The sequence below is a fragment of the Mixophyes fleayi genome, chromosome 6 (genome assembly GCF_038048845.1).
Source record: "Mixophyes fleayi isolate aMixFle1 chromosome 6, aMixFle1.hap1, whole genome shotgun sequence".
NCBI lineage: Eukaryota > Metazoa > Chordata > Amphibia > Anura > Limnodynastidae > Mixophyes > Mixophyes fleayi.
Window position 1 is genome coordinate 54,875,255 of NC_134407.1, and position 26,626 is coordinate 54,901,880.

The 26,626-nt window shown below is 39.3% G+C and overlaps 1 protein-coding gene across 6 annotated transcripts in view; it reads left to right on the top strand.

Annotated features, from left to right (window-relative positions):
* The window catches only part of ASCC1 (activating signal cointegrator 1 complex subunit 1), a 172,495-nt gene that overhangs the window by 18,213 nt on the left and 127,656 nt on the right, over window positions 1-26,626 (top strand). For all 6 annotated transcript variants that reach the window (XM_075215194.1, XM_075215198.1, XM_075215197.1 and 3 more), the window contains exon 5: window positions 623-801. In XM_075215194.1, coding sequence (XP_075071295.1) covers window positions 623-801 — 179 coding nt within the window. The remainder of the gene's footprint in view (window positions 1-622; window positions 802-26,626) is intronic.

Below are 26,626 nucleotides of genomic sequence, written 5' to 3' on the forward strand. Positions count from 1 at the left end.
AAGTGCTAGAGGGTGCATTACATTTGGGACAATGAGAAATACAATGGCGCCTCAGCCTGTGCAATCTAGCAGGAATAAAACACACTCTGACCAATATAGAAATGCACCTGCTGTAAGACCAGATTCTACTTTGTAATTCGGCCAAACACATGCTCTTGGTTTGAGGGCCAGGATCAGCAAGTGTGTGGCCCCTTTAGTAAAGTAATGTACTGGCACAAGGTGCTCCTCCCATTTATTATGTATTTCAGGTATTACAGCACAGTTTGCCTCTCTGATCTTACTGGTCATATAGAGGGTAGTATGGACAAAAGGCAGATGAGCGCAATATTCAGCTCTAGACTCAATCGCAGGCATCACTGGTGCGGCTGCCAACAAAGGCTCTCGGCTTCACTAGCAATCCGGAGTAAATACAGTGGAGGAGAATATTTTTATCTTAATATAATATTAAACATCATTACTTATCTCTTTATGTTTCAGGCTGTGACCCTCTATGAGATACTGACAAAGGGCCATGATCTAAACTATATAATAAGAAGATTAAGGGACTAGGATGATCTACTGTAAATTGTACTGGTCACAAATATTTTTGCATCGGACTCACAAGTCAAATATGTTGTTTTAGTAATTACAGGGCAACACCGCAATGGGGTTATTTCTGCAAGAACTCGCATTGAACTGTTAGCAGAGACATTTCGGAAAAAGCAGCCATTCACCCACTTTCTGTCCTTCGCTCTCAACCAGCAAGAAATCCAGGAGAGGTTCTTACAGTTTAAAGAAGAGGTCCTGACAAAGTGCTCCAAGGTAGGAATGGAATGTGTGCGTGTGTGTGTATGTATGTGTGCGTGTATATGTGGGTGAGTGTGTATGTGCATGTGTGTGTATATGTATGTGTGTGCATATGTGTGTGTATGTACATGTGTGTGTATGTACATGTTTATGTGTGTGTATGTGTGTGTGTATATATATATATATATATATATATATATATATATTCTAGTGAGAGATAGCGATATATGTGTGTCATAGTGAAGTAGGCGATGCCTATTTTGTTGTGTGTAATATAAAAGGTTGCAGAAGACATTGATGTAAGTGGGAAGGAAGGATTCAAAAGATGTCCTCATTCTAAGCTGTGATACAGTGAAGTGCCACTGCAATGCCGCAAAATTCAATTATATATATATATATATATATATATAATATATACTGCTCTGCAATGCATTAAAACCTCTATTTGCTAAGGTGTGGTGCCCATTGCTGGCAAGACACTTGTGAGTTTCATTACTTTCAATACATAAATGGCCTGCTTCACTTGTCAATGTAATTGAGGCATATAATTGTCCATGTTTGGCAATCCAAGAAGAAAATGATCTATTGTGAATGTCTCTCAGGCAATGCTTCCTCAATACAATGAAAATATTAATTTGAAGGAAATCTTGTACTGGGCAGTCTAGACTATATAGTTACATAATCAATAGATTAATTCAGATAATGTGAAGGGGAGTCCCAATTAAAATTAAGTGGGAAAGTATAGTATACCGTCCAGGTATGGCATGTGCACACATTACCCCACTGATATAGTCTACACAATTTAGTCAACTGTTCTTCCTCTGTTGTCGTGATTACTATACTTCTGAGGGCTCTAGAGCTTCAAAATGCAATTTAAATCCTTGTTGATATTGTTTACATCCTACAAATATTTCACTTTATTAGTGGCAGTTTATTCAACAGATGAAATCTGAATGTCCAGCATCATGTTACTCATTCTTCTCTAGCAGTTTCACTGTGCACACTAGAGGCTTATCAAAGATATTTTAAGCTAAAGAAATATATTCTTTATTTAAGGAAGGTGTATTTATAGGTAGTGACCAATGGCAATGCTTTGTTTATAACAAACCTTCAGTAACAGTAATTCACTAGTCATTTACCTCTGGTAAGATATATTCTTCCATTGCTTTTGGTTCCTGGGTAGGGGATGCTGATGTCCTGCTATGGAAATGTTGCTGTTCTAGGTACTTTAAGATGGTTTTATGTCAGGAGAATCCTCACTGTACATCACTGATGAATATGAAGGTAATTTGGTCATGTTGTTTATAACTTAGGTGATGAACTGGATCTACAGATGACCTCTGTGGCCTTCTGCTGTGTGTTTGCATTCACTCCTGCTTTAGTTATTCTCTTCAGGGGCAAACTTTGGTCACCTGGTAATTCTTTAACCTGTGGCTAACTTAGTATGCATCTGGTGATATCTTCCAGTGCAGCTAGGTTCTTGCCCTATTTATACTTGGTGTGTTAAACACAGTCTCTGGTGATTTAGACTTCCAATAAATGCACAATCTGGTAATTGGAGTTTTCAGTTGTTAGTAGCTAAATGTCCAGAAATCCTTTATTCAGGATTTCATAGAATCTTTTAATAAATGAGCTCTCATCTTTCAAGCTGTTGGCTACCAATGTAACATGCAATCGTCGGATTATGCAATAAACCTTCACATATGATTCATTTGAGATGATTGGTTTATTATATAGTATGTAATATGTTCTTTCCTGCGTAAAATGTAATGTGTTCACATGAAGCATAGCTAAACTGATTTCTAATTGGGCCTGACATCCATGTCCCTAGATCCCCTATATACAATTTCTTAGTGATACATCAAAGAAATTCAAGACAAATATTTATGCACGTATCAAACAGCAGATGTAAAATGTATTGACATTTAAGGGTGATTTATATACTACACCTGTCCAGCCTTAGCAAGACCATATGTAGAGCAAGGAACACTGATCAGAATTCAGTATCCTAGCATACCTGTATATCCCTGTTGTTAGTAAATAAAATTCCTCTTTAGCCGCATTGACCATTGTTATACCCTACAGTGGAGCAGAGGACATATACTTTATATGATGTAGCTTCTAAAGCATGCACAGCGATTGTTGTATCCATTCTGATTCCCGTTGTAGCAATTAAAGTAATGCCACTCATATCATTTACACCGTCTGATGCAAGTATTTGTATTATTGCAGTGTACAATATGAACACTTCTTGTTACATTAATAATTTATCTATCTATGAGCATTGTGGAATCCTTTCATTCTGACCATAACAGCAAGAAAATGTGCATTTGTTTCCCTATACTGTTCTTTTGTGGCTTAAGGCCAGCTGCATTATTCTGCCTAAGTATAAGAGCATATATCTGCATATATTCTATATGCATAACTGCCTGCTTCATACAAAGTCAGATCTATTCAATTCCAACTCAAGCAGCTTTTGTGTTTTTTATGTTGGGTGTATCACTCATTTAGTTCAGCTTGCAGGTCACCAATAGCCACCATGGCCTGTTGTAACTGTGTATGTTGTAAATGTTTTCTATGAACCAGTAATGTCACACAAATAGCTGTAGTCAGATTATGTTAGTTATGTCTGTAGTGGAAAAGTATCATTCCTCTCCTAGTTTAGTTATGGATTATGTATCAGACATTCCTGTATTAGCCTGGCAGTAGATTGTTGGCCATCAGTGAACAACATCTCGGCAGTGTCACAGTAATGGAATACAACCATCATTACGTCTTCTGTTCTCAGGACTGGAAGGGAATATGTTGTACTTGATAGGCAAAATAATACGCTAAGAAGAAGCAGATTCACATGATATTTATGCAGGAAACCATATGTCTCTGATCCTGCTATTTGAGGGGAAATGGCAGATGGATACATGGGAGAGATAGCAAGACAGAATAAATCTGTAAAAGAAGCTCACAGCAAAATATCATTTACATCAACAGCATATGTCCAATGCTTGTTTATCTTTATCCAGCCGTGTTGTAAAAGATCAGGACAAAGTCTCCTTGGACCTGGTATATTTATTTGATTTATGGAAAAAGCCATCCAATCTTTACAGCACATGGCTCTATGCATTTTCTGTGCCCAGCGACAGAGTTTGTCAGTCAGTTCAATTCCGTAATAGTTCATTCTGTTGAACTGATTCATCCTACTGCCTTCTGGCTCCCTCATCTTGATGAATTGGCCTTGTAGGAAATGGCAAGATGTTATCACTGTTATAAAAGTCCCATGGCATCCAGAGAAATGTTCTCACTTCTTGATAAAGGTTTTGACACCTCATAGGTTATTTACTTCCTGTGATGAGCTACTTATTGTTAATATTTATACAGGGCCAGTGCAAGGTTTCTCAACACCCTAGCCTACCGCCCCTCCTCCCCCCAATTCTCACGTCCTAGCACCTCACACACTTGACATTTGTAAAATAAAAATAGTAACTCTTGCCTCCTCTTGGCTGACTGGTAAGGCTGCAGTCCAGATGCACTGATGACCAGATGTCTGACGCAGAATGCTGTCCAGGCTTCACTGCTGCCCAGGAGCCAACGCAGGATACCTAGATGGGAGGCTCTGAATGTTAGATTTCTGTTACATACTGACATATCCCCCGCTGCCTACCAGCTTTTTTCACACATGACCCCTGCCCACCAGCTAGACTTTCATATGCTACCCGCACCCATCAGCTTTAGTCACACGTTCCACCATTTTTTCCTCATATGCCCCCCCAGCCCACTAGCTTTTCACATGCACCCCTGCCCTAGTTGCACTTGCCAGCTTTTTTCACCCGTCGCCCTGCCCAGCAGCTTTTCTTTTAAATGGCCCTCTACCCACCAACTTTTCTCAAACATGTTACCATACCAAACAGCTTTTTTTCTCACATGCTCTCTTGCCCACAAGACTTTAATAACTAAATAGTTAAATGCTGTATGTATCATTTAGATTACCGATGCCCCCATGCGACACGGCCACACCCCTCCGATGCCCCCCGTGTGTCACGGCCACACCCCTCCGATGCCCCCCGTGTGTCACGGCCACACCCCTCCGATGCCCCCCGTGTGTCACGGCCACACCCCTCCGATGTCCCCCGTGTGTCACGGCCACACCCCTCCGATGTCCCCCGTGTGTCACGGCCACACCTCTCCGATGCCCCCCATGTGTCACGGCCACAACCCTCCATGTTTTGATTCAAAAAACGTGAATGTTGGGAGGTAGGCAGTGCCTCCAACTCCCATCTGCTGCCTTACAGCCCATGTTATACATGTGCTTTAATCTGCACCTTCTGTGGACTTAGAAAAAGGATTATGAAATATATACGCAAAGTCTATTACAAGATCTTTTCAGAACAACCAGTAACTAACTCTTCCATGATTTAATTTAAAGCCTCACACTAGTACTATGTTGTATGGTTCAAATGTCACACAATATTTTTTCCCCCAAAAACAGCTAGATTTGTACATTACTGTAAACTTGCAGTTCATGAGTATTTGGCTTGTGACATCTCCTAAAGATTTCTAGAGGCGTTTATGCATGAATATTGGATCTGTTAAAGGTGAAAAGTACATCTAAATATGTGCAAACCCATTCACACTTCCTTAACTGATGAGCACACAACTCATTTCAAATCACTGTATAAAGTACAGACTCGTGTTGAAGTGACATCTTTTTTTTTTGTACTAAAATACAGAGATTGCTGTTTTTGTTTAAAAAAAAAAAAGCATTCTGTAAAAAAAATTGTCCATTTGGAAAACAAAGCTCATTGGGCCCGATTCATTAAGGAAAGTAAAAAAAAAAATTACTGAACCTTGGCAAAATTATGCTGCATTGGAGGGGGAGCTAAATTTAAAATGCGGGGACAGATTTATAGTTGTGGAAGGGCATGTCTTAGGTCAACATTACATGTCAGTGTACAAATAAAGTTATCAAGTATTTGTGTGCTACATGAAAAATCAGCCAGTATTTAACTTATGTGCAAAATAATAAACTAATATGCACCCCTTCCATTGTAACATGGTTTTGTCCAGGACGAAACGTGCTCATCTTTTTGCCTTACTTTCTTAATGAATCAGGCCCCTTGTGTACATCCAGGAAATTTTTATGTTCAACAGTTATTGCTAGGAAATAAACAGTAAGCTCTATACCATTTTCTCTTTTTGTAAGGTATTTGGTAATGTCTCTTTACTTTATTTGCATGATATTTAATTTCACCCTGGAAGGACAGCAATATGACGCAGATCACTTGTATGATCACTTGTATCACATGCATGCTTGCCGAGTTATAGGGTTTTTTTCAGAATAATCTATAAGTGCATTCTTTACTGGACAATTGCAGGAAAATAATAGAAGTAGAAAAGTATTACTAACTACATTTATTTAAACTGTATTTATCACTTACACTTAGTGAAACGTCTTAAGTCACTTGCCCTTAAAGCTGCAGAGCCATCTAATAAGAGATTTTACTGAAGTGTTCCTAGCCGGAGCCCAGAGGGCTGCCCCGTTACTCTTACGGGTAGGGGAACAGATAGGGGACGGAGAGGACGAGTAGATGGCCCATCACAAGCCACAATAGAATGTGGTTTGGAAAGTTGACAAACAAAATTGATTTGCTGGTTCTGTATTATGGATTTGGCAGAGCCCCCATAAAAATCACTGCAGGGAGGGGAGGCACCTTGGTAAGTCTTGTTGGTGGTAATATAGCTTTAACATAATAGTTCTTACTTGCTATAACTACAGACACGTAGTGAAGGGCAATTTTTAGGGACAATACTTAGCAAAAAAAATGATTCACGCATCCATTAAGAGAACAAGTATGCTTGCTTAGGAATATCTTTCCATGTCTAGCTTCCACTAGAACTGGAGTGGAGATTGATTGTGATATATGGCCCATGGGGTCCAAACTTTGTAGAAGGAGACGGAGGAGCTCCTTAGCACACTAGTAATGTGTTCCATCTGGTAAGTGTGCCAGATCCGACTGCAGACCATCTGGAGTGTTGGTGGTGTGGAGCTTTTCCAAGAGGCCGCTATTTGACATGTGGCAGCACTGATGATGTGCCTAAAGAGTTTGTGAACAGATTTAGTGAGGTCTGGAATGGGTAGTGGCAGTAAGATGTACTTAGGGTCAGGTGGTATGTGAGCATTTAGGATTGTTGAGGCTAGAGCAAGAACTGCTGCCCAGTATGGGCGGATCCCGGCACAGTCCCACCATATATGCATGAATGTTCCCGTCTGACCACAGTTTCTCCAACAATCAGCGCTGGTCTGTGGATATATTTTTTGTAATCTCGAGGGGACATAATACCATCTGTGCAACAATTTTCTTTAATGCGAACATTTATAGAACAGTGAGCCGTACCATCAAATACATCTGACCATTCTTCCTCATCCAGTACAGTCCCCAGGTCATCCTCCCACTGCGTCTGAAAGCGATCCTTAACAGGCGGAGTGGTAGGAAGTAAAGTATTATATAGAATAGAAATGAGTCCTTTGGAGGTTGGGCCCAAAACATAGATTCTCAAATGTGGTGGATGGTCTGGAAGAGAGTTGAGCTTTGACTGTTTGGTGGTAGTGCCTAATCTGAAGATACTGATGGAACTGCCTCGGAACAAAACCACACTGTTCCACCAACTCCGAGAATTGTGGAAATATTTCTGTTCTGGTTATATGGTTGAGTATCAGCAGCTTGCCTCTACCTGCCCATTCCCAAGAAATGTAGCTATTTTTAACTGTGGCGAATGATTGCTGAAACTTTATTTCCCTCATAACGTATTTAACACTGACCGGTTATGTGAAAACAGCAATATTATCAACCCCGTCTACAGATAGACTTCATATAAAGGTCTCGTGTTAATGGTATAATTTTCATTTTCAGAAACCTGTGGCTGTAGTACAAGAAAGCATTGCTTACTTCTCCTTGTTTACTGCTTTGTTTGCTGTACACAACCAATTTGAATTCTAACATGGTGCACATACCGGGGCCACTATAAATCTAATCATTGTTCTGTGTCCACTTCTATTTCTGCTTTCATGAAAAGATTATGGTCTATCCTCAACTTGACAAAATAAAAGCCAATGTATTATTTAGGCCCCAAGACAAGGCATTACAGCCCTTTAATTCGTACATTATAATACCGAGCAATAAAACCGGTGGGCTGAGAGGCACTCACTTTGTTTGTTCTGTGTAGTATTCCTCTGGCAGCTGTTGTAGGTTTAATATTCTGCAGACTAATCATTCTCAGTGGCTTCTTGGGACTGTGCTGGAAGGTATGTGTAAGCCTGCCATTGTAAAGCAGAGGTAATCAATGATCAGCATCTCCCTGCTGAGAGGTGAGAGAGCAAGCTTGCTGCAGTAATGCATTGTTTGTCTTTAATGGCAAAACCAGCAGCAAAGCCATCATATCACATTCATTGTAGAATCATTCATTTGTAAAGCAACATATACTACTTCTCACGGTGCAACAGTGTAACACCGTAATATACAAAGAACATTCACAAGCTGTTCCCCAAGAGACCAGCTTGTCAGATTTCACTTCTCAAGAGTCACCACTATCAGACTGGTTAAGCAAAGAAAGAATTTGATTTTGTGATAAGGATTTATATCTGAAACATAGGTTTACCCTTTGGATGTGCTCTTCTTTGTTTTGTTTGCATACTGTATTGTTTTATGTATAGGTGACAAATGACTGGAAATAATAAAATATGGCAGAAAACAATTGAGCATCAGGGACAGGGAACTGATGACAAACCAATGGCATCATTTTAAACAATTTCTACTGAACCAATTACTGTTAAATGCAAGTTCTGAATATTGTGTGAATATTGAGGCTCTTTCTTAATGTGTTTCATAAAACCCATATTATTTATGAAGTTGTTACCTTCCATATATAATTTATTTTTTTACCTGGTGAAGGATTCCATGGAAGGGTCTGGCTGTAGATGACCTGCCACAAGTGGAGACCCTGGCAGAGGTAGAGGAGTATAGTGCCAGTATAGCTTTCAGAATAAACCCCACAAAGGCTCATTTTCTGAGTGTGTTGGATAAGAAAGCTCAATGAAGACGATCTGCATTTAGGGACATTAGTAGAGAAGGACTTTGTGTGACAAAAGCTGATGTAATTAATTTGATTATGCTTTGAGTATTTCTGGGGGCTTGTCTAGCAGAGAGAGATAAACCCCACTTGATTAGTTGGGATCAGGTCTGGTAATTTTATCTGTTAACAATAACCTTTGCATAGATTTTGAGGTCAGTGTTTAATATTGTAATTGGTCTATCGTGTGCACATATAGTTGGGTCTTTACATGACTTAAGAATAGTAATTAATATCTATTAACATTAAAACAATATTAGTGTTTATGCTGGGAACACCATACATCTGGGATCAAAGTAAAGTTTTCCAGGACCAGGAGAGGCCCTTTCTTATGTGTATCAACCAAAACCTATTGAAGGAACCAAACTGATTTATATTCTGACAGTATATTTGTAAACATTTATATAGCGCCTAAATCTTATGCAGCGCTTTGCAGAGAATATTTAATTATTCACATTAGTCCACAAGAAAGTAGAGCTTACAATCTACACTCCCCACCACCCGGACATATATTCTTGCTTGTTTATTGCTTTGTTCTGGTTAGTAAGGATCTCCATCTCTGGGGAAGAAAACTGTTTTGATGATCTTTGTGGTTATTCAACCACTGAATGCTGAGTTAACATTATCATACAAAATAACAAGATAAACATTGACATCCAAATGACAAGGAAACATAACGGTGTTGTGTAAGAGACAACATTGTTAGAGCATTTTAATGGCTGCATTGGATGACCCCAAGCCAAGTCCTGAACAACAAAATAATAGAATGAGAGAAGTATCTTGTTGCTCCCTGCATCCCATATTTGAGGTGAAAGCCCACCACACTTTCTGAAACACAAACCCTGTATGACTCTTTTTTCCTTCCCTGGGTCAAGAAGAGTTTTGTCAGCCTGTGGTGGAGGAATGTTCCATTTCTGCACAACCTTTAATACTTCTTCTGGCAAAAGACTTGTGGGCATTCGGTTATTCCATGATACCAATAGTTTCACTGGGAAAAACATTTATAGAAGATGCCTGCTCTCCAAAGTGCCTTTGTCACCTGGGCAAATTCCCATCTTCTAAAGATTTTTTCCTGTGTTGGGTTTGGATATAAAGTCCTTGAGTTGCCCTTCAAATATGTTAGCCATTTTCATGAGATCATCCTTAAAAGAAGGAGAATTGGATCTGTAGAAAAACATTGTTTGGTACCTTGTTTTTGGATATTTTAGTTTAGAGTTCAAGTAAATTCAGTTCAAAGGCCTTTTGTAGGAGCTTGACAAATAATAGGTGGGTAGGGATTCCAGATCTTTCATTAACATGCTTTCAGGGGCAATTAATTTACGACTATTATTTCTCCTTGCTCCATCTTCCAGATCTGAGACTTTATCTCTCAGAGTTAGAAATGTATCTTTACCTGCATTTTCTTCAATTAGAGCATTGTGATCTACATTTGGACAATTCGTTCTTCAGGTGCTCTGTGCATTCACCCAAGTCTTATTTGTCAATGCTCATCTATTTGAGCATGGAGTGTATGTCCTAATTTATCTGATTCATAGTCAGGGGAGACCTGAGAGGATTTGTGTTGCTGGGTGTCATTTTGTGCCTGCTCATGTGCTCCCCTACTTTGGGATTCAAAGGATTGCTCTTGTTTCTTCTGATCTCTGATTGATGATGTTCTACAGTGAGAATCATTGAGTCTGGGTGCTGACATTCCTAGTTTCTTGACCACTCAGCAAACATGGTGCAGAGAGCTGTGATAGCAACTATCCATTCTGATCAGATGCTGGCTCTGCCCTAAATGCATTATTTTAACATTGTCTCTTTAAAATCCGGTCAGTATATATCATTTTGTTAAAAAAACAACAACCCTGTTTTAGAAGATAGTATTACAAGAGGAACTAATATGACATTTCTTCTCCTCCTCTGCGGCATGTTTCCGCTGCCAATAGTTCATTCTTTACACAATGACAGCTTGAATAGTTTGTTTAACATTATCCCAATATCTACACCTCAAAGGGCTGTTCAAAAGAATCTGCCTGTCGGAGTTTATATATAGGGCAATACAAGGAATACCACAGTGTGTGGCATTTAAATATTGTATTTTAAAAGCATACGTACAATTTCACGTGAGAATTCCTCTTCACCTTGATGATGATGTATACCCTTTGTTTTCATGTCTGTGTTTATTTTGTCTGCCTTGTATGTCCTTGCCTTGTTCTATGTATGTCCTTGTTTTATGTATGTCCTGTTTTCCCTACTGTATGGCGCTGCAGAGCACGGTGGGGCCTTAAAATTCTACAATAATAATTTATGCAATTATAGATTTCAATATCCTGAAAATCAACTATTAATTTTGTAAGACTACTAAAATAGATGGAAAGTCGCACTTTATGCCTAGTTTCCCCTAGTAAATAACCAAAGTGTGATGGATATGGTATCAGAGTAAGACATCTAGCTGTCAGAGTGGAAGGAATTGGGAGTATAGGCAAAAGTGGAGTCGGTACACCAGGACCAATAGTAGAAATAGCAAGGTAAGATCACAGGTAGAAATCACCATAATCTGACAAGGGATAATAGAAAGATCCTGAGAATAAAATGTGCAATGTATTTTATGATTTGCCACAGATTAGGAACCGGTGAATCTCACTGAGTATGTAGCCCTCTGTCTGTTGGGAAGTGTACTTTGCCACCAAGTCTAGCTAAGTCCTCTTCTTCCAGGATACCGTGGGTAGTTAACCAGACAGGTGTAGGTGACACATGTAGGTTTAGTAACAAGTAAAATTTAAATATGTAGCCTACGCAGGCATGGTAGTGCAGTACAATTACATTTGAGAACATGCAAATTATATAACCTAATACATAGCTCTATTGTTAAGGGAATTTCAGTTGGAATTCTGCGATTCTGCTTTTAGCATCTGCTTTTGTTTGGATTGCTTTGAATTGTAGCATTTTGTGGAGGATTTAATGTGCTCTAGTCATATCATACTTGTAAGGTAATCTATAGATAATTTTGCACAAAAATTAAAAAGCATAGTAAACATACTGTAAGTATAATAACAAATTCTATCAACTGTGGTTCTCTTGTTTCCTGAAGAAGATTTCTTCTTGCCCACTCTGGAAACCTCTTACGAGTGTCTGTACCCAGGTAGAATTACAATTTTGCACCCCTTCTGTGTCACTGAATGGTTGGATTGTACTCTTCAAGAGCTAATTTGTAACTCAAGTTTTACTAATTATAACTTAAGAATGAATTCATGCTTATCTCATTCCAGTTGTCATACAGTTATACTTCATCTTTTATGTTATTGTTGTTAAACATGTCCAAAAGGCTTCAACTTCTTCTGGAAACTGTGCTGCTTGGTCCAGATTATGTGTGTAATATTCTCCAGATTTTGCTGGAAAGGTCAGACTCTGTGCACTCTCTTGACCACACAGTCTTGATGGCTTGTGGTAAGCCCAATTCATGAGGCAGAGTTTGGTCAAATAGATGTTCCAGTGACTCTAGTTTTATGGATTCAGACAGCCCTATAACATGTACATTGCTCATGCAGTAATACATTTTCCTGCTCCTCCATTTCTCTCAAAATACTTTATTCTTTGTTTTATTTTTAGAGCTCTGTAGATCATTTTCTCCAATTCATCCTGTGACTGTCAATCTCTGTTCAGCTTCCCTCAGATGCTCTTCATAAACGTGTGGTTTAGTCGTGATAACTTTGTCTGTTTTGTAGTATTTTTTATTGAACTGGTAATGTTGGGCCTTTTGTTGCTTGTGTACCCCAATGAACACAATTGCATGCAATTCATGTCTGAATGCAAATGACATGACTGCCTACGACTTGGGCGGTGGAATGGGGGAGGCATGGGGCGGACTAATGTAGACCATGTATAATAAGGCTTTCCGACTTGACGCGGCATAGTCTTTGAATTAAAAAGTACACATATGCATGTCGGTAACAGTCACAGAACAACTGTATGCAACTAAGGTAGACTATAAAAGTGGATTGTATGTAGAGTACACATTGAAATCATCTTTATGTAATTAATGTAAAAAATATCTTTTTGAAAATAAATATTTCTATAAATGATTATATTGTTAAGAGTTCTTTTATTTTATGTTAAACCATTTCTTATGCATTCAGATGTGAGCTTTTTTTGCAGTTGCGTATTATGCAGTCTGTTCTGTGTGTTTATGTACAGCAAGTATTGTTTAGGGCAGTGATGGCTTACCTGTGACACTCCAGGTTTTGTGAAACTACAAGCCCCGGCATGCTTTGCCAGTAGATAACTAGCTGATAGCTGGCAAAGCATGCTGGGGCTTGTAGTTTCACAACACCTGGAGTGACACAGGTTAGCCATCACTGGTTTAGGGTGAGCATACTTGCATTCAGATTCAAATCAAAACGTATCTTTAAATATGATTGGATTTGAATATGGTCGGAACTATGCACAAGTTCTGTGCTCTATTTTTAAAATGCAACTTACGTACAAGTTGTAGTCAAACTTGAATCAGGCCCTTTATATTTTTGACTCTTTTCTATGCAGTGCATAAAATGACTATACATACCCCCTAGATCAGTACACCATGCTTCTAACTTACTTCCACCGCCACTTTACAAGTGTGATTATATAACATTATTTTTGAAAAGTTCTATTTTACAAAGATTATATTATTGGCTGTTCAGAGCTTGTTAGCTGTTCTCACAGGCTGGTGTCAAACCAGAAGTTCTTTTCTATTATTAATACCCAGCTAACTAGAAAATAAATAACAATGCATTAATAGATCACCTACCGCTGCAGGTTTTGGGAGAGAGTATAGTAACACTGTTACTTTATGCTTCTAAAATAAAGTTCAGGGTCCTCATGCTTATTATGGTGGATTTCTATTTTTGCAAACCAATTATGTATTTCTAACTACTAAACTAATTGTTAAGCATATTTTGATTTTTTAAATTGTTTCCTATTTATTATATGTATTTGGTTGTGGATTATGACAATCCCTCAAAGTTTCTTCGCAAGCTCACTGCTTGTATCTTAATTTGTTTAGATGAGATGGGGTTGCTGCTCTCTAATAAAAATGTAAACTTAAACGTGGTGCAGAGGGCTTCAGAGAGGATATTAAACAACTGTGAGTGTTTCAGTTGGTGGACAGACATATGTGAAATGTATTTAAGTAGTGTTCAAGATCCATGACAGTATCCATGGCCACTGTATGTATTAACAATGATATACCTAAGTGACCACATAGTTAATTCACAGACATATTTTGTGTCCCTGTTGAAAGTGGTTGAGAACTCCTGATACAGATAAACCATTATTAGATGTTTTAAAAGCACCAATGTAGTTATCTGAGGATGACCGGTTCACCTGACGTGCAATCACATCATCTACGCTGCTTTGCCAAATAGGAGATAGAATTACCTTTGTTGAATTTATATTGCACTCTATAATTTTATTTTATGCTTTTGAATTTATGTGTAGACATTATTATAAACTGTCTTATTTATCACCACTGTGCAAATAAAACACGTGTGCGATAGTCCATATAAAGCTTAACAGATATTATTATAGAGCTTTATAGCTTGCACCAAACGATGAAATAAAATGTTTGGTGGATATATAGCATTGGTTCTAAATTGTGGTGAGAGGCCAGATTTTAAATCTTTATTTAAAACTAAGCAGCTCAGCAATATTACTGATTTAACTCTTTAGAGTCCAATTAAGAGTATTCCAAAAGCCTTACCTGTGTGTGGACACCAAGGACTAGACTTTTGGTTTGCAGCAAATTGTGTTGCTTTTTTCTTTTATGTAAATAAAAGCCTTTAGGTGTTGGCTCCCACAGTCCATCTGGAAAGCAAACCAGCCAATTAATCAGAGTAACAAAAATCCATTTTAGTGAAATGTAGCATTACATTTTGTATTGGACAAAAGTCTATACAGTCCAAGGAGGTGCAGCATCAAGAAGAGGTTTGTTAGCAAAGAGCTTGACTGGATATCTCTGAAGATTCCTAGTGAAACTCCTAAGGCTGGGGGGAAGAATGGCAGACCAGTGCACCCATAGGGAACTCTTTTTGGATCTGCTATGTCACCTGACACACACACGCACATGCCCAGTTTGACCATGCTACCAGATGCACATTGAAAGTGATACTTGAAGACCATAGGGAAGCGATACTGTCTATTTACCTTATCAGGAAGAGAGTTTGACCAGACTGAACAAAGCATTCATGGTAAGAGCTTTCTGGTGATATGAACTTAATCTGTGTGACCTTGTACTGAATGTGTTTGGATTGTAGCTGTGCTGATATATGCTTTAAGCATAGGGTGACTGAGAGGTCAAATTTTTATATTCTTCACTTCTCAGCACCAAAATGACTTAATTTCAGATTCCCCTATCCGTTGTGCAGCAACGCCTTTGACAACCATTTGTAGTTTATTGACAAATGAAAATACAGTGCAGTGCTGCATTTTATTGTGTATCTACTATGGCGTCCTCTTTTTGTTGTCACTAATTGATAAAGTGGCATATTTTTGCTAATCTTAAGTGCCATCTTTAGTTTCTCATCTGGTTTGAAATAGTCAGTGTTGTAGTAGAGTAAGCCTCCACATGTGTACCTATGTAATGGAATCCTGTTCATTTAGTGTTTTGTTGGTGTTTGATATGAGGTATTTCATTAGTCTAGACAGGATATGATAAAAGTGTAGAACAGTACTTTAGTTGTCTGCAATTTGGACAGCCAGTTAGACTTTTTCAGGCCCCATTGGCCACAAATGCAAAACACTGCCAATTCCAATCAACATCTTTTCCAAATCTATCGGATGTCAGTCAGGATGTTAAATCCACTGGCATGATAACCTCGTCTGACAATGTATGTGTTAATCATCCAACCGTGCTAATTATGTCCCATATTTTGGCACGTTAAGATATGAGGAAGGGCTGATATGGAAGTTTCTAAGTTGAAACAGAAGGTTTTAAATTGAAAATAACGTCTAAGCAGCAAGCTTGGAGAGATGAAAAATGTGGTTATGTTGTCAGACAGGGGAACATGTATACAAGTGTCACGAATCACCCTACTACAGTGTTTCTCAACTCCAGTCCTCCCCTAACAGTGCACGTTTTCCATATCTCCTTGTTTAAGCACAGGTGTATTCAGATATGTTCGCCGGTACTCTGTTGTCCCCAGGACTTATTCTCAAGTAGTGATAACTCAACTCTGGTAGGTAGGCACCACAGATCACTTGACAGTGGGATGCTGAGCAGAGATAGTCCTGGACCAGATAAAAAGCAGAAACACTGTTACCAACAGGATGCAGTACCAACCTCCACCAGTATAACAGATTGGCAGTGTGGAGTAGAGGATGGTGTAGTACCAGCTGTGGCCTGAGTAAGATGGAGCTAGAGAGCAGCACAGTGACAGGGAAAATGCTGGAGCAAGATAGAGCAGTAAATCTGTACTGTGAAACACTGAAGACAAAGGTGAGTCTGATGGAGCGAATCGCTGGCGCCATGATCCTGCGGATGAGAGGAGAGATCTCAGATGAAAAGGCAGAGTTCGAATCCAAGTAGAAGTCAGGGCCACAAGCAAACAAGCAAGGTAAGTATTCAGGCAAAGGTCAGGGTCACGAGCAAACAAGCAAAGTTGGTATCCAGACAGAGGTCACGGGTATCAATCAGGAAATTGGCAGACTAATCACAGAACCAGGAGCACGGAGAAGAAAGCGTGTGAACGCTATAACCGGCAAAGGCAGAGTGAAGCTGACACGTATTTAAACCAGTAGTAGCCAATCAGGGCAGGTGTCCGATAGAGCTGCAGGTGAGAGGAGTTCAGGTGAACACACTCCGGCTGAAAACAACACTGCATCAGCCAAAAAGGAAACTGCAGTTACCTGCTGTTCCTAACAACAAGGTGGGTAAATAGCAAGTTTTGTATTTTCTAAGTTTTAAGCAGCAAGATAATATATGAGGAGACAGCTGGAAGATGAGTAACAGGAATCTAGAGTGATAAAAATTCTCAAGAGGAGGGATAGATTTATGTATAATCAGTGCATAGATAATACAGGAAGTCAGAGGAGTTAATGAGCTGTCTAAGTCCAAATGTGTAGATGAGAGATTCCAGGTACCAGGGCAGAGTCTTTTATACACCAAAAATAGAGAGGACACAGTGTGGTGGTAGAGCTGGAGTAGCAGAAGTTTTGGTCAGGAAGAGAGGAATAGCTAGCACAGTGTAGTCCCCGGCACTGCTTTAGCAGTAAACATAACAACACTGTGTAAAGCTGCAGATGGGTCTAGCAGAATCAATAGGGATTAGTTCACTTATGGGATGTAGTAATAAGTCTTCATCTCATTGGTCCTTCCTTCACGTCTATCTTTCTAATTGTTTTCTCTTTTTTTCCCATGCGTTTTTGTCTCCAGTTGGTTTTTTCATTCCACATTTTATCCTTTCTGTAAATGTCTTCGCTTCTCTGTCTCCATTCTTATCAATTCAGGACGGTTTGAGAACCGCTCCTTCCTCCAAATCATCATTACATGAAGGTTTATTATTGCATACAGGTGCTTGATGACTCAGCAGCTGTACTATTCCCAATCACTCCATGAAACAGAGCAGTGTAAAGCTGGGTATACGCTTCAGAAAATTACTGCAGATGCAATTTTACCAACGACTAATAGTCCTAATGTGCATGCAGATTGATGTGTACACATCTACACATGGAAACATAGAATTTGATGGCAGATAAGAACCGCTTTGCCCATCCAGTCTGTCCAATATTTAACCTATGGTAACCTCAAACACTATTTGATCCTTGCATCTTTGTAAGGATATTCTTATGTCTATCCCAAGCATGTTTAAATTGCTCTACACAAATTACTGTCCTATCTGTGCTCTTCATCTGTCATAACCATCTGCTGAAAAGATTGTGACTCTGCACACTCTATAGAGCTATGCCTACAATGCTGGTCATGACTGCGTACACACTTCAGAATTTGCCCAACATCGTTCCATTGTCGATAGTCACTATCGAACAGTGTCTGGCAACAGTGGAAGTGTGTATGCACTCATGACCAGCAGGGGTTGGGCACTATTTTACAATGCTGGATATGCCGACACTACTTACCCCGGCAGGATTACAATGAAGACTGCATCGCCGACTCACTGGAAACACAGACAACTTGATACGCAGACTTTACTAAATTGCGCCAGCTCAAGAACCTGGCAGCAGTCCATAACATCACATTGAATTGAGTCACACTGTCATCCGAGGTCTTAAGGTAGTAATTTAAGGAGGGCGCTGCCTGTAGAATGTACATGGCTTAGTAAAGAACCTTGTACAGAAGGCGCCTCCTTAAATTACTACCTTAAGACCTCTGATGACAGTGTGTCTATTCAATGTGATGTCATCGGACGCTGCCCCGTTCTTGAGCTGTCGCAGTTTAGTAAAGTCTCTGTTTCAAGCTGCCTGTGTTTCCAGTGAGTCGGCGATCAGGTTATTCGCTGTACTCCTGCTGGGGTAAGTAGTGTCGGGATATCCAGCACCATAAAAGTGAGGACCACCGACCAGCAGTGTAGGCAGATCTCTATAGAGTCACACTCTTTTCAGCAGATGGTTGACAGATGAAGAGTACAGATCTGAAGGTAAATTGTGTAGGTGTGTACACATAATCGGCATACTCATCGGGAATTTCAGTCGTTGGTAAAATCGTTACAGAAATCATATATGCAGTAATTTTCTGTAGTGTATACCCAGCTTTAGCCCATTTATAAAAGCAAATGATACAATTTGCCTTGATACAATAAAACTAAAAGAGTATACACTAATGCCATATAGTGCCTAACAGCCATTTATCCTGTAATCTGCATGATAATTGGATGAAAAACCTGTAGTGTGTACCTAGCTTTCAGATTACTGCTCTGTCACTGCACTGACTATGTAGCTAGGATCTAGAGCTGCTGCATCTTAAACAGTGGGAAATAATATATCAATTTCTCCATTGTTACTCTTTCTAATCATAGCTGAGCAGAGGATACAGATGAGATAGAAGAGAGAATTATCATTAGCCAATGTTCAGAGAAACACACAATAGAGTAGAATGCCTACCTACATTGTTTTTCTTTTAAATTGACTTCAATAGCAGTTCTAGATTAGATATGCGCAGGAAATCAACAGGCAGGCTGGCGCTTTCACTTGCAGAACCGGTCCTTCTGTTGGAAACTCATTTCTCTGTCATTTATTGTCATGGAATCTGTAGACTTCTTCAATTTCCATACTAATAGAAGATAAAAGATATCCCAGACCAGAGCACAGCTTTCATCTGCTTTGAATGTTGTTGATGGGAAGGCCAATCAAAGTGGAGACAAAAAGGGAAGAAGGGAGGCTGCTGTACAGCATAGCACTAAATGATTAAACAGACTTTGAAGACCGATTTTCCTTGGAAATAGAGCCTTGAAATGCGGCTTCTCAGATACAGAATCTTGAAATTGGGGTCACGTATGAGAGGGCTTTGGTGGGAGAACTGCATTACACAGCTACACCTAAGTCTATGGACACACAATTATTTACAGTACATGCCAAGTGCTTATACTATGATAATCTCTTGTCCATGATATTGATACATTTGCAGAGTAATTATGTAATTGATTATCAAACAGGAATAAAAACAACCTACCTTAGATAATATATCACAAGCCACAACCTTCCAAACATAGAATTCCTGTTGTCCTCATGTTATATGCAGGTAGTGGGGATCATTTTATACTGACAATTGTGGGTAAATGGAGCTATTTATTCTATCTTTATATATGTGCATTGCACATTCTAATGTGATGATTTTTCTGTTTCCCTTTCTGTGTAGGACATTAGAATATTTGACTTCCTTTAACCCTCTCTATGTATCCACAGACATACACGGGGCATTATAGTTAGCCTCTCTCATATTTCATGACGTCCCCTTCGACACAAACACAGTTTGTGTGTGAAGGATGGGAGGGATTGCAAATAATTAATAAAACTATGGAATTGGTGCTGAAACAAGTTGGCATGTTTTAGTCTTATGCAGTGTAGATGGAGCCCTTAAGATGCATATTCTAGTAAACCCATATTTTTAGCTTATTTAGTACGAACTTGACAATTTGTTTGTTCTCCGTTCTTAAAAAGTAGTCTTCCTTGTCGTAGTATGGTGTGAAGACAAGGAACCCTAAAGGCTAAATGAAATATATATATATATATATATATATATATATATATATATATGTTAACCCGTGCATGATACTCATGCATTCTAGTCAAATCAAGCTACTTAAGGTGTTAAAAAGGTTGTTGTCATGCATTTGGGGCTAGGCCAGGCCTCCTCAGGGGAAGAGCGTTACTTCCCGACGCAAGCGCCCTTTTTTAACGTGGTTTTGTCCACATGTCACCACCTCATCATTTTTCTCCATCACCTCATCCTTAATCTTCATCGCCACATCCTTCATCGAGCTACTTAAGGTGTTAGAAACTCCCCACTGTCACCCCCGGCAACCACCAACCACTCCCAACTGTCACTTCTCCTTCAAGAAATATATAGGTAAGTGTATAACTCTGCCCAGCAGGTGGCGCTGCAGCTTGGTTTTTCTTTTCCACACACGCCACAAGGCATTTATATAGTAGATAATGTATGTATGTTTATAGGTGCATCGTTTTGCACACTGCGCACACAAATAGACTAACTCTATTTTTACATTGAATTGTAGAATTGGGCTAGGCTCTACTCTATCACCTCACTACTCTAAATTAGGATGTGTATTTTGCTCCTATCTCTAAATCAGCCCATATGACTTTTTTATTCATCTGATTTGTGACTGTGGAAGAAAAATCATGGTTAACTAATTGCTAGTGGCAAACTGCAAGTATAGAAAAACAGGGGTAGGTGCGATAATCCCATAAAAGGATAATGGATAAAAGCTCCATCACCTTTAGAACCATAGCAAAATGAAACCTGCAGTAGTTGCTCCCATGTAACGCTACCTTACTAACACAAGCATGTCACACCTCTTCCTCATGTTAGGAGCTGGTCACTCCCACTTTCCTGCATTGTACACCTCACATTCAGAATACCAGTCTCACTATTTAGCTATAGATATACACTATATGGACAAAAGTATTCGGCCACACCTGTTATCGAATTGAGGTGTTCCAATCAGATCCGTTGCCAGAGGTGTAATCTTGATGCAACAGCACACATTGATATTCTAGAGAATTGTGTGCTTCTAACTTTGTGGCAACAGTTTGGGGAAGGCCCTTTCCTGTTTCAGCATGACAGTGTCCCATGGACAAAGCAAGGTCCAACATAAAAATGGTTTCCAGAGTTTGATGTAGAAGAACTGAATTGTGCCCAGACTCAACATCATTGAATACCTTTGGGATGAATTAGACCACAGACTGTGAGCCAGATCTTATCGCCCAACATCAATGTCTGACCTCATAATGCTATTAAGGCTGAATGGATGCAAAATCCTCGAAACCATGTTCCAGAATCTAGCGGACCACTTTCCCAGAAGATTGGAGGCTGTTATAGCAGCAAAGGGTGGGACCCACTCCTTATTAATGCCCACGGTTTTGGAATGAGATATTCAACAAGCACATATGGATGTGATGATCGGGTGTCTATATACTTTCGATGATGTTAGTGAAGGCTATATTCATAAAAAATAACATTGTATATTTAGTTACATGAAGTGTAACTAAACTGAACAACTCTTTGGGACAAATGACAATGAATCCAATTGGTTACATTTTATGATTAATAAAAGGACAAGACTAGACTCTCAAACCAACCTACATTAATAGTGTATTGTGTGATGTGATTGGATGTGCTATGTTAGGTAAGCAAAGGATGAATCACATTGTAGTAAATCTGTATGTAAGTCTTGGAGAAGGAGCTGACTGCATGCAGCAGTGGATGCTTTCCTGACTTAAAATTGCTCCATATTTAGCTCTTTGCGAATACATATTGGTCCTTCATATAGAGGTATATTCCCATTATCTGATATCCAGGCACTACACATGCAACACCCCAGTAAATCCCCACCAAGCTGGTATTTGAGGTACACAGCTGTTGCGAGAGATGTTCTGTGATAATGTGATGGATGCCTTGAGGTCTCCACAGAGGCCTACGTCTGTTGGCCTTGCTTCGATCTTCTTGTCACTGGACTCTGCGGCACCTCACCCCACAGCATAGAGGCACTTCCAGACGCCCAGACAAACAATATGATACCATAAGAAGCGGGGAGTTTTGGACAATCCGATAGGCGGCTTTAGTTGCTAAAAAATGTATTTATTTTTTAAAATTATTTATTTAATAAAGTTTTGATTTTAATTAAGTTTTACCAAGCTTACTAATACTACTGTTATAAATTATCCTCCCTATAACCGATTGCACTATTCTCAAAAAATTAATCATACTAAATTTCTATAATTTAAACACCCCTATTTACCCAAGCAATTGCACCATTCCTTATAAGTTATTTAAAGCCGTATCTTATATCATATATACACCTTTTCCAACATATAAGATTTCCTTCCTGTTACTCCTTTCCTCAAGCAAATCAATATGATTTTTAACAATACAATGCTTATATTTAGAACACTGTTCTCTTGAGTGTTAATTCTTTTGCATTTATTCCATATAACACAAAGTTACTCAACAATTTGTGAGTAGTACTATACAGGTATAAAGGTGGCATAAGTGTCTGAGATGTAGTGCTTGCAGCATTGCTTTTCTGTCTGTCTTTTCTGTAAATCTTTCCTGGAAACACACCCAATTTCTCTTTATCGCTAGATGTTCTGGATTTTGTTTTAGCTTCAGTTCCGTTTCTGTCACACTTGACACTGAACACTAGTATATGTAAAGTTGCAGACTCGGTCGAATAGTAATTTTTCATTTCCACTCTGCTTCTTCTGTGCTTTTATTTGTTGTTTGTTTTTTATTATATAATAAAATGCTTAACGGTTTATAACATAACCATAGACCCTTCTTGGTCTTAACCTTAACCTTTATGTGCTATAATAAGACACCACAGCAACTTGTTGGCAAATAAGAACTTCTTTATGTAAATAACTGCATACTATTATGGTGGTCGGGAGAACACTGTACTCAGCCTTGTCTATACAGAAGCGCACCCTAGTATCTGCATGTTAATAGGACAACCGTCCCCAGGCAATCCGGAAACCACCCCCTTCTGGGCTAATCGTAATGTACCGCAAGTCAGCCCAGAGGAGCTGTACTTGCACCGAACCTAAGCCGACTTTTCGAAGGAAACCAGTTCTTAACGTCCGACTACCATGAATGTGCGCTTCACCCACCTTGCTTATCCTGTACAGTGCTCTCCGGGCACGGCAAAAGCTGAACCAGCCTCAGTACTGCGATCCTTGGATTGCTCATGCTTACCAAGCGACTCCAGAAATACCTCTGGGGCTGAACCAGCACTCGTACCATACCAGTGCCCCCCGCATCAATTGGCAATCATACCTCTGGTGCTGAACCAGGACACCCGTACCTTACCACGGCCCGTGCTGCAGGTTGGCCAAACCTACCTCCGGGGCTGAACCAGCACACCCGTACCATACCATCATACCTCTGGGGCTAAACCAACACCCTGTACTATACCATGAGCCCGTGCACCAAGTGGCTCCAGATTCCTCCATGTCTGTATTGGCACTCGTATCAATAGTTCACTAAGATTTAGTAATCACCCCTCTCACTACAGGGTACTTAATCCGCAGAGAAGGATACCTTCACCCAGGAAGTGAACACTGTACAGGAATCGATCGGGACTGGGAGGGAGGGTTGCTTTCCCTGGAACCAAGAGAGCTCCCTAACTCCTCCCTGCTCTTTTAAACCATTCCCTTTACACCTGCTCCCTATGACACTTGTCCAGATAACATCACACCTTCCTGCTTTGTTAACCCTTAGTGATCCAAATAGTTATGCATACACCTCAGATTTTATTTTCCTTCTGGCCTAATCATCCCTCAGTTCTATTTCATGCTGTTGCTCTGAGAAGCTTTATAATCTTTATTAATACCTTGTTACTTTTATCTTTACCCTTCTCACTGACACCTCCTTTTAGTACTTGACTCTCCAACCACATTTATCAACACCCTCCCATCAACTGGCAACAACTGAGCTGTACATACTACCTAGCTGCCATGGCTCATGCTATCTCCTCACTCCTCTTCTTCCCCAAAGCATATTGGGAGTTGTAGTTCTCAATTGTAGTCCTGTATCTAGTTCCAGCCAAGACGAAAAGGCACTTGTTTATTATGCCACATGGTACCAACAATCTTAAATAAGTGATACCACTGTTCCAGGATATCACACAGGCATGGGGCCCTGCTGCATTTACTGATAGTCTCTTATATTGTTTTACCTTGTATTTATTTAAAACTGCAGATTCACAGAGTGTTCCTTTGTGATATTGGCAGCCTCTCTGCAATATTGTCATTGTGAGAAATGGAGTATAGTTATCATCCAAAACAAAAAACTGCTAAACAATGATATTTAGTATTCTCCAAACATAGTGCCTTACAGTTTCAGATATTTCGTCTTGTATTTATTTCTTTGGAAAAGAGTGAATTAATGGGGAATCTCTGCCAAAGCATTAAATAATGGTCTGTGTTTGTGCTTTGAGAAGGGCACTGGCAGGAGTCAAAACAGTTATGAGCTATGCAATTACTTTAATAATTTTTCTTTAGAAACTTACTGTTCCTGGAGGATTCTATTGGGTTATTTGACTGATTAATTTGCAAAATGTTGCACAATGAAGTAAATATACACTTGGAATACCCCTCCGAGCTCAGGCACTGTAAAATGCTCCCCCCTCTGCCATCACAGTTAAATTTGTTTAATCTTTCCAGCTGTAACACTTGCATTTTTAATGTCCTGAATACCAAGGAGCCTTGGATAGTGCGACTCCAAAATGTGGCTTGTCTCCTGGGGTATTAAAAAGATTAAAAGGCAAACTATCACTTTTTTGTAATGGTACATAGAAATACATAATACAGTATATGGAAGACATCACTTGGGATAATATATCATTAATATGATCACTATACCAATGGTCCAAAATGCTAATGTCAGAGCAAACAGACAGTGTCCTAGGCTTTTAATGACCGTTGGTAAGGCCATATTCTACAGCAGAGTTGCTAAATCTTTGTTACATGGAGCCCTAAACATATTTAAGAGGAATATAGATAGATAAATGATACTCAAAATAACACATTTCTATATAGGTAAAGAATAAAATATATACAAAATATTAAGAGTCTATAAGCATTTGCAGCAGGTTATTTAGTACACCTTTGCAGACGCAATGGTTTATAGTACACATTTAAAGACATGAAAGATTATTAAGTACATTTGTAAATACATTTAAAGGTGCTTTGAAAATAAAAGGTTGAGCAACTGCACTAGTGATACCTTCCAACAATGATCATACAAGGCAGAACAAAACATGAGCCCCAGTTTACTGCTCCAGCTACCCAAAGAACAAAGCCGCATTTAGAGATGTATTCCGTTCAAAATATTACATTACCTGCATTTTTCATTAAATCCACAAGAGGCTTAAAAGCTACTTCTGTTTAATGCTGGGTACACACTACAATAATTTCATGGAATAATCGTGCCGCTCACACAATAAACAACTGTTTGGTCAGATATTGCATTAGTGTGTACTCTCCCACGATCATGTTTTATCACACCAAAAGCACATCGTATCATTTGATTTGTGTTGTCTAAACTTCCTAACAATCATGGTCAACGGTGGAACAATGTCGTGCAAACGTGGAAGTGTGTATGCACTTACGACTAGCAGTGTAGGCAGATCTCTATAGGGTGTGCAGAGTCACAATCTTTTCAGCAGATGGTTATGAGCGATGTAGAGTACAAATCTGAAGATAAATGGTGTATGTACACATAATCTGCATGCTCATCCGAACTTTCCGTGCTTGGTAAAATCATTACAGAAATTGCATCTGCAGGAATTTTCTGTACTGTGTAACCAGCTTAACCCACATTCTCATGTTTCCCAAGGAACTGGAAAAACATTCTGCCAGCCCAGCTAAATATATTGGAATTTATTTTCAATATACCTCAAGGGGCATTCTCAAATATATACCGCTCATGAAATTGTTTTTCTTCAACAAGGTTGTTCTCTTGGGCTGAAGAAAATTAGCTTGTAGTGGCTTCATATGAAGTATGGCCCAACTCACAGGGTCTATGAGTAAAATAGAATTTTGTGTCCACCATAAATCTGTTGTCACCTTGAAAAAGATGAATCTTTGTCAACTCCCAGGAATTTAATTTGTTTGGTGAGTTTAGGTTCCTCCAGTACTTCATCTGCTCTGTTACAAATTTCAAAGTGAGCTAGATGTTCTGCTCTAAAGCTTACTTTGTCTGATCTTTTATTAAAACATTGTACAGACAGGAAGATAGCTACCACTCTGCCAACATTACCACCACCACCTAATTAAGGGTGGAGAAAGCAATTGAGAAACCTCAAATCCAGAATCACCCTAAAATCTCCCGCTGTGTTGTTTATTGAGAACAACAGGGCATATGCTTATTTTTCCAGATGTTTCCCTTGAAGCTCTTCTATGACCTAATTGGTGTGAAGATCCTGACGAATGTTCTCCAAAACTTGTCTTGCATTGGACCAGATTGGATCCCTGGAATTGATAAACCTTGATTAATGGTTTAACTTTCTCAATG